The 10,102-nt window shown below is 36.8% G+C and overlaps 1 protein-coding gene across 1 annotated transcript in view; it reads left to right on the top strand.

Moving 5' to 3' along the window:
* The first annotated feature begins 9,501 nt into the window (after positions 1-9,501).
* LOC21399687 (blue copper protein) overlaps positions 9,502-10,102 on the top strand; it is a 2,087-nt gene continuing 1,486 nt past the window's right edge. The window contains exon 1 of the mRNA XM_010105430.2: positions 9,502-9,755. Within this exon, the coding sequence (XP_010103732.1) occupies positions 9,575-9,755 (181 nt within the window). The 5' untranslated portion in view covers positions 9,502-9,574. The remainder of the gene's footprint in view (positions 9,756-10,102) is intronic.

Here is a 10,102-nt window from a genome sequence, read left to right as displayed (position 1 = left end):
CGCAAGTGGTACGCGAGCACTCGGACCCATCAGTAAGAAAGATAAGATAAGATAATAAGACTATGATAAGACATCATAATTAAGCATAATCAGCTCATGCATATTTATACATGTGAACTTACAGTTATTTTGCGAGAGATAGTTCCTAGTTGCTGAGCGACAGCTCAATCAGATATGTTCATGCTGTAGGTAAGAAACCTATAAGCAATTCTTGAAGGGCGGTGGTGAGCGGCGGGTGAATGGTGGAGATGGGAATGGATACCGCTAACATTAAAATCTTCCGCAGTAAGTTTAAGTAAAATCACGTATATGTTTATATGATTCAAAGGTTTCAAGCATGTATGTTTAAAAAGTATATGTACGTACGTATGTTAGGGAAACCGAGGTTGTAGCTAACAACCCTAGTTTTGAGTATTTAAGATTTAGAACGTTGCAATAGTGCATGCAACAAATAAACGAATTTTAAACATGACGGTTTAAATGATTGATTTTGAAAGGACTTTAAGAAGCACTTGAATTTAAGATTTCTCACGAAATTCATTTTAAGGTCAAATTAGATGGCCTGAATGTATTGGCTAGTTTTAGAAAGGCTTTTAAAGAGTATGTGAAACAAGAGTTCAAATGACACTCAGTTCGAAAGATATTTTTAAAAGGTTTTATCTTAATTAAAATTAAGAAAAGCTTTAAGTAATTTAGTGATTCATTCTTTTGAAATTATTATTACGAATTATGAAAGTATTCCTTCTTATGTTTTAAAAAAAAAAATGTTCCGCAAATTTTAAGAAACCCCAGTAAGTACAAGTTAAAAAGTTAGTTACAGTGGCGGCCTCAAAGGAGGGTCGTCACAGTTACCATTGGCATGTTGGTCTGACTCAACTCCGGAAGTGGATAGCTGGTAGGATTCAAAGCCTCCCCCTTGAAAGCTTTGAGTAAGGACATGTGAAACGTGGGATGAATTCTGCTTCCCTGTGGTAGCCCGATAGTGTATGCCACGGGTCCCACCCGAGCAAGGACTGGAAAAGGGCCGAAGTAGCGTCGACAAAGCTTCGAGTTTAGTCGCTTGGCCACTGTGATCTGTCTGTACGGTTGCAGTTTAACCAAAACCAGTTCACCTACTTGGAACTATATGTCCTTGCGTTTTCTATTGGCCATTTGCTGCATCCGGTTTTGGGCACGTGACTAGTTCTGCTTCAAACTCTGTAAAATGACGTCCCTGGTGCTGAGACTCTCATCCACTGCTTGAACTGGAGAAGAACCTCACACATAGGATGCTATTGTCGGTGGTCGTCACCCATATAGAGCCTGGAACGGTGACATGCCAATGGCCAAGTGATGACTGGAGTTGTAATGGTACTCCGCCCAACCCAAATACGTATACCACTGCCTGGGGTTCCCCGCCGTAAAAGCCCTTAAGTACTGCTCTAAGTAGCGATTCAGCACCTCTGTCTGGCCATCTGTCTGGGGGTGATAAGAGGAGCTCATCCTCAACCTTGTGCCCATGAACTCAAACAATTTCTGCCAAAACTGACTCGTGAAAACAGGGTCCCGATCGGAAACGATTGTCCGTGGAAGACCGTGCAGCTTGATAACCATGTTACAGAATAATTCAGCCACCTTAGTAGCCGTGTAACTCGTTGGCAACCCCTCAAAATGCGCATACTTAGTGAGTCGATCAATGACCACTAAAATTGTGGTATTTCCCTTCGAAAGTGGCAGGCCGACGATGAAGTCAAGGGCTAAGTCCTCCCAAACCCTCTCAGGAATCTCCAATGGTTGGAACAAACCATACGGTACGGTGGTAGAGTACTTGATGGATTGGCAAGTTGGGCACTTGGCCGCGAACTCCTTCACATCACGTCGCATCCCAATCCAGTAGAAATTGGTAGTAAGCCGTTGGTATGTTCTTTCAACACCTGCATGTCCTCCTGTAGGGGATTCATGGAATTCTTGGTGCATGAGCACCTTCAAGGCCGAATCCTTACTGAGAAAGAACCGGTTCTTATGCATCACCATCACATCCCTCAACGTGAAAGAATGGTCATCCAAACTTCCTTCCTAGAGCTGTTCATGTAATCCTTTCAGGCCAGCACATTTCAAGTTCTGCTTTCGCAAGTCTTCCAGGATACCATATCGCCCTGACGATAAAGCAGTCACCACTTGTGACCGGTCCGACTCACAGCACCTGGATAAACTATTAGCCGCTGAGTTTTCTGCCCCTGCCTTGTACTCGATTGTAAAGTGATATCTCAACAATTTCCTTGAGTAGTGTTGCTGCTCGAGGGTCTGAATGACTTGAGTCATTATCTCTTTTAAACTTTTGTGATCAGTACCAATAATGAAGTGCCTCCCCAGGAGGTATTGGCGCCATTTAGCCATGGTTTCCACTACTGCCCTTAATTCGCGCAAGTAAGCTAAGGCCGCCATCATCCTCGGTCCCAATTTCTTGTTGAAAAATGCCACCGGGTGTCCCTCTTGCATTAACACTCCTCTGATTCCCACATTAGAGGCGTCCGTTTCCACTACAAAAATTTTTGAGAAGTCGGGTAGGCACAACACCAGGGTCTCCATCATGGTTTTCTTCAACTGTTCAAAGGCCGCATGATTACGTCCAAAATGTATCGAAACAAAGCGGTCAATTGTAGTACAATTTAGACGGTCGATCCCACAAGGAGGTGTTAAATTGAACAAGAAACGACTAGTAAATAAAAAGAGTTAGGAAAGTAAGCAATGAAACAAAGAAAAGAAATGAGTGTTTTTGATGATTTTTTGAACAATTTAAAATGGAGAAAATTCAATAATAAAAAGTGGTAAGGCATTGAGAATCCTCCACAAGCGTTCGAAAAGAATCCTCACACTATTGTGTCCAATCGAACATGGCGTCTTTGGCCAGGAGGTTACAAAGCGGACGAGAAATTGCTGAAAAGTTTTGTATGAACCTCCTGTAAAAACCAGCATGCCCCAGAAAAGACCAAATGTCTTTAACAGTCTTGCGGGTGGGCAACTTTGAGATAAGTTCAATTTTGGACTGATCAACCTCAATCCCTCTTTCAGAAACAACATGCCCCAAGACTATGTCAGATGGCACCATGAAATGACACTTCTCCCAGTTAAGCACAAGGCCTTTCTCTTCACATCTAGTCAGAACAACTTCTAAGTTGAGAAGGCACGAGTCGAAGGAGTCGCCGAAGACGGTCAAATCATCCATGAACACTTCCATACACTTCTCGATCATGTCGCTAAAAATGCTCATCATGCACCTCTGGAAGGTGGCTGGTGCATTACACAGCCCAAATGGCATACGCCGAAAAGCATAAGTACCAAAAGGACAAGTAAAAGTAGTCTTATCCTGATCCTCTAATGCGATCTCGATCTGATAATAGCCTGAGTAGCCATCAAGAAAGTAATAGTAAGGATGACCAGCCACACATTCTAGGATTTGGTTGATGAATGGAAGCAGAAAGTGATCCTTGCGGGTGGCGGCGTTCAGCTTTCGATAGTCAATACACATTCGCCAACCTGTTACAGTCCTTGTGGGAACAAGAGCCCCTTTCTCATTCTCCACCACTATCACCCCTGATTTCTTAGGCACTACCTGAGTTGGACTGACCCACTTGCTATCAGTGACTGGATAGATGATTCCTGCGTACAGAAGCTTCAAGACTTCATTCTTCACGACCTCTTTCATCATCGGGTTCAGTCTCCTTTGGGGATCCCTTCATAAATTAACCTCATCTTCCAAGTTAATGTGATGGGAGTAAATTAAGGGGCTAATACCCTTAATGTCAACAATCGTCCAACCTAATGCCGATTTGTGTTCACGCAGCATGTCAACTAACCGCTGCTCTTGAAATGCATCAAGTTTAGATGAAATGATGACAGGAAAGGTATCAATAGCTCCCAGGAAGACATGTTTTAGATTCTCAGGCAGTTGAGCCAGCTTGAGGTTTGGGGTCTCTTCGGTGGATGGTTTTGGCTTTTCTTTTTCTCGAGGTAGCTCTTCAAAGCGTGGTTGCCAAAACTTGGTTCCTCTGCCTTGTGAGTCTTTGATAATGGTGACATTGTCGGCCAACTCACAAGGACCGGAACTCTCAGATTCAGAAATGTGGAGGAAAGTCAAGATCATCAGAATTGCTATATAGTTTAACCTCCTCCGAGACGAGTGTGTCAATTAGAAATGTTTGGTGACACTCGTCATCATCACGTGGTTACTTGCAACGTGAAAAACAGTCACCTTCAAAGTCATGTGCCCAAAGGATATCTTCATCAGACCATTCCTACAGTTGATGAGAGCATTGGTTATAGCAAGGAAAGGTCTTCTGAGGATAATGGGAATCTTGGACTCCATACTCACCACGGCTTGAGTATCCAAGACTAGAAAGTCAATGGGGTAATATAACTTATCAACTTGAACCAAAACGTCCTTAACTATCCCCCGAGGCTTCTTGATCGATCGATCAGCCAGCTGCAAAACCACAGATGTGGGCTTAATTTTCCAAGACCAAGTTGCGAGTAGACAGAGTATGGCATGAGGTTAACACTCGCTCCTAGATCAAGCAAAGCATGGCTAAACTCATGTGTCCCAATCTGACAGGAAATTGTGGGACAACCAGGATCCTTGTATTTGGGTGGTGTTTTCTGGTCGATCACCGCGCTTACCTGTTCAGTCAAGAATGTTGTCTTCTTGACATGGTGCTTCCTTTTGATAGTGCACAGATCCTTGATAACCTTAGCATAAACAGGCACTTGCTTGATAACATAAAGCAACGGAAGATTAATTTTCACTTGAGTCAGGTGCTCTAGGATCTCACTTTGGTGTTCCGGTACTTTCCCAGTTGGACGCAGAGCTTGGGGAAAAGGCACCTTTACCGGAACATTTGTTAGCTCATCTTTCTCAGGGACAACTTCCTTACTACTTGAAGTGGTGGCACTTGTTGATGGTTCTTCCATAATCTTACCACTACGAGTACTGATGGCATTCACCTCCTTAACATTTTGGTTATCAGGCAATGCGGTTTGTGCCATATGTTGACCCTTTGGGTTTAACTGAGCTTGTGAAGGGAACTTGCCGCGTTCTTTAATAGCCAAAGCTCCAGTCAGCTTCGTGATTTGACTCTTCATTTCTTTACTTTCCTCCACCATTTGCGTGAACAGTGACTCAAACTTCTGATTCGTCTTACTCTGCACCTCCATGAAAGATTGCAAGGTGTTCTCAAGAGAACTCCTTGGCTGATGTGAATTGTATTGAGGTGCAGAATACGCCTTTGGTGGTTGCGGCTGTTGCTCAGTCCTCATTGTCCTCCAGATGGTTGCGCTTGGTTGGAATCTCTCCAACTAAAGTTTAGATGGTTCCTCCAGCCAGGATTGTATGTGTTAGAGAAGGGTTTGTTGTATGTCCCTAAGGCATTACATTGCTTCTCGTAAACCCCTCTCATTTCACCATAAGCAGGACAATCCTTAGCTAGATGTTCCACCCCACCACAGACAAAGCATGGCTCATGTGTCTCTGCCCTTGCGACTGTGTAGATTCCTCTACCTTCTTTGCCATTGAGGGCCTCGAATTCTTGGTTTTGCTTTTGTTCCTATATTTTTTATAGTCCAATTAGTATCCTCTATGTTTTTAGATTATGACAGAATTATCTCCTCAGTTTTTCAAAAGAGTTAAAAAAAAAAATTTAACTGGTCAGAATTTTGAAATGCTAAAAATAATAATCTCAATAATTACCTTTAAAATAATATTTTAGGCATAAATTTTTGAAAATTTTTAAAACAGCTTTAAAAAAAACTTTTAAAACTAAAGAAAATCATGTTAAAACTAAATAAAATCAAGAACAAAATTAATGTGTTTAGAGGACCGCAAAGTTTAATCCAATGTTGAACGATTTCGGTCTAATAAGTTCAAATTTGACCAGTCATGTTTGAAGAGTGAGGGCGAAAGATCCAGTGTGAAGTTCGACTAATGTGTCTAACTTATAAAGTTTAGGATTTTTAAAAATTATTTTATCTAAATTTTTACATTTTTTTCCTCTATTTTAATTTCTTAGTTTATTAGAATTTAAGATAATGTTTTAAATATTGGTCATTAAGGTTCAAATAAAAAATATTGATCATTCAGAGCATTCATGCCAATTTTAACAATTCGACCCCTTAAAAAGTTATATTTTGATTCTTTTTTAAAAAATTAGGGGATAATTTTGTCACATTATAGAAATACGAGGTATACTTTTGAGTTATCAAAAGTACGAGAGCAAATCTAAGATTAGCTGCACTAAGTTCTTAAGGCCCATTTAGTTAACTTATTTAAAATTCTAATTCTAATTATGCTAGAGTACCTTTTTCTTACAAAATATTTGAATAAAAAAAGTTCATACTAATACATTCTTATAAATTTAAATTTAGAATTAAAATTACTGATGCGTGAATCACACGGCCACTAAAATTTCTTTTCTTCTAAATTGGCGGCAAAATGGTAAGAGAGAAAAGTCTGATAGGTTGAGTATTAAAAGGGGAATAGCCATATATTTTAAATTAAATAAATATGGGTCCCACATTAAACTTTTTTTGAACGGGTCCCACTTTAAACTAGCTGTATTTTGTTTTGTCCTTTTTTACACGGTGGATTGCGAACCATCCAGAACTATTGTGCTCCAGAACCTAATAGCGACACTCATTTTATATTTTTATACGAATGATGAAATCATACAACTCCCTCTCTTCTATAAAAATATTTTGACAGTATTCCGTATTTTTTAAAATATTAAATGGTATCCGACAAGGGATTAAAACGGTACATATATTTTTTAAAAATATATATATATTTTTTAAGAATATATATATTTTTTCTTAAAACATATACAATAAGAGAAAACACTTATAATTTATTTAAATATTTATATACATATTTTAAAAAATATATACATATTTTAAAAAAAATACACATATTTTAAAAAAAATATGCATATATCATTCTAATACAGTGCCGAATTGGAAACAATTCTAATATTAAATAGGTATCTTCAATTTTAAAAAGCATGTTGGGGTATTCTAAAGTCCTTTTTAAAATATAAAATGTATGTCCCTTAATTAATTAGGAATTAAAAATTTTAAAATTTTACAAAACTTAATTTTGAAATTCATAGTTTAATAAGACAAAATTTTAATTTTTTTAACTTTTAAATATTTTTAATTTTAAAATATTCTCTAATTAATTCAGTGACAAAGTAGAAAGACACTTTATGCCCCCTTTCTGAATAAAAATAAAATAAAATAAAATAAAATCTCAGTGTCAAGATATTTTCAAAACCTGCAAGATACGTGTCTATATATAAGAGAGCACATAGTCTTTCACTGTTCCACCGTTTTTCAACCAAAACGGTGCCGCTGTGCCGCTGTGGTTGAAATTTCTCAACCAAAACACTGCCCTTCTTTTACCACTCTTATTATTTTTAATTCATTGGTCTTCTTGTTCATATTTTTTGCCCTTCTTTTTTCCCTTTTTTACCTTTTAGTCCTTTCTCTCTCTTTTTCTCTTATTTTTTTTGTTGTCTTTGTCCTAAAACTTATTTATTTCTTCATATTAGTCCTTTTATGATCCTTTTTATTTTTTCCAAAAAATTGTAGGGTTGTTCTTTTGGAGTGTAATTTGAGTGTAGTTTTTGAGTTGAATTTGAGTTATAACTTGAATTGAAGTTGTAACTTGAATAAAGTTGAGTAAAGTTGAATAAAGTTGAAACTTAAAAGAACGTGAACTTAAATAAAGTTAGAACTCGAGTTGTTTTTTTTTTAAGTTTTTTTGACAAAAGAACATGTCATTTCTTTTATGTTTTGGTCAAAAATGTGTGAACAGTAGGAATACACGCACAGTTTTTTTCTTTTTCTTTTTCCTTTTCTTTTTTTTTTTGCTCTCCATGGTTTATTTTTTCCCTTTTCATCTCCTCCTTTTCCTTTTGTTATTTTCCCCAAAATTTTATATTTTCCTACGTAGATATTTCTTTTTGGCAGTACCCTAAAACTTATTTATTCTTTCATGTTAGTCCTTTTTTGACCTTTTTCTAATTTTGTCTTGAAATTTTATTTTCCTTTCTTATGGTTCTTTTTATCTTAAAACTTATTTATCTCTTCATTTTGCTCCCTTTTTGACTCTTTTTTTTTATTTTTTTTGTTATTTCTTCATTTTTAGCCTTTTTTATTTTTTATTTTTTATTTTTGCTTGTTCCCCTAAAACTTTATTTTTTTTAGTTTTAGTTTCTTTTTGGGATTTTGTAGTCATATGTTTTATACTTTTAATAGTAACATGGTAATTAAAACTTAATACTCGATTACTCCCGACGTGTGTAGCACGTGTTCATTGTCTCTTCATTTTGATCCTTTTTTGACTCTTTTTTTTTTTTTTCTTGTCATTTCTTCGTTTTAGTCCTTTCTATCTTTTTTTTTCCCCTGTTTGCTACTTCCCCTAAAACTTTATTTATTTTTTAAAATTTTAGTTTCTTTTTGACATTTTGTATTCATTTATTCTATACGTTTAATAGTAACGCGATAATTAAAACTTATACACAATTATTCCCTATGTCGTAGTACGTGTTCTTCGACTAGTATAATTAAAAAGTGAACATACTTTTGAGATGTTTCGATATAATAAATGGAACAAAATTGATTTTATACCTTTATATAAGTAACTCTACTTCAAGAATATAACTGCCCACTACGCACACGATTCAGATGTTATTTTCTTAATTTTATTTAACAATTAATTGACAAAAGTCTTAATTTGATGACATCAAAATAGATCAGGGTCCGTTTTGAGGTCTCTTAAACGTCCGGGATCAAAGTGGGATTTATTGAAAAATTCGGGGACTAGAGTATTACCCTTTAATATAATGTCAAATACAAATAGGCAGCCATGTGCGACAAACCGTTCTTTGATTTAAGAAAGAGATCATGCAACTCGCATGCTAATAAATAATAGTGTTTTCTTTTCATTTTCTTTTAATTAATAAATTACTTAAGTTGTTGCCGGAAAATGGCATTATTATGGAAAGTCAAACTAAACAAACCTCGTGGCTTCATCAGTTAAAGTCGTTGCTGGGGAAGAAGAAAAAAATGAAATGCCGTAACAAAGAAGATGTGCTCACATGAACAAGTGCTTAGTCAAGTTCCCGTATTCTTTGGAAATTATGTGTCATTGCCTAAACTCCATGGCTGAAATTTGAAAATGATATTTGATGATATTATATATATATATATATATGTGTGTGTGACATCTTCCATTCGGCCTTCCCTGGATATTTCGTGTGTCTATCTCATGTGGGCCTGGAGAAAATTGTTTGTCAATGACTTCTAGAACTTCAAATTAACTTAAAATGATAGACATGTTTGATAAATGTCCCCTAACGGAAACTTCTAAATATTCTAACTTATTGTCAATGACAGCTTCACCACAATTTCTTGATGCGGACTTCTGATTTCCTGCTCCTATAAGAAGTCCGCAGTCTGCTAATTAATTATGTCATTTGCTCATAAAGAAGAACTAGAAATTAAGGGAAGAGTCTTCATTAATTTACACATATATAGTTTAGATATGGCTAGAGAGCTTCGCCTAGCCATTCTGGCCATAGCCGTGGCTGCCCTCTTGCAGCTCACAGCAGCACAGAACACACACACAGTAGGAGATGACTTAGGATGGGTGGTTCCTCCCGGAGGTAACATCACTTATGAAATTTGGGCCGCGTCTCAAATATTCCTCGCCGGCGACATTCTTGGTAAGTGAAAGAAATCAAATTAAAGAGACGAACGTTTTGAAAATCGATTAATACCTATACTTTGAGTATGATGGTTTCACACAACACAATCCATACTCCTAGACTCTTTTAATTTATATAACTTACGGATGAACTCATCATCGAAACAAAGCTTTCCTAAAAAAGCTTAAAACAACATGATTTTCCATTAACATAATTAGATTACTATTGGTTTAATAGCACGCATGGCATCAGAACAGAGAATCATAATCTGTAACTCTAGTAAACAATCCAGGTTGTGAATATTGTCAAGTTTTTCGTATTACCTATACGAACCAATTCATCCAAAAAAAAAAAAAAAAAAAAAA

Source organism: Morus notabilis, unplaced genomic scaffold, assembly GCF_000414095.1.
Source record: "Morus notabilis unplaced genomic scaffold, ASM41409v2 Scaffold397, whole genome shotgun sequence".
Taxonomy (NCBI): Eukaryota; Viridiplantae; Streptophyta; class Magnoliopsida; order Rosales; family Moraceae; genus Morus; species Morus notabilis.
The sequence above is the reverse complement of the archived record's forward strand: the minus strand, read 5'-3'. Positions and strand labels throughout refer to the sequence as shown.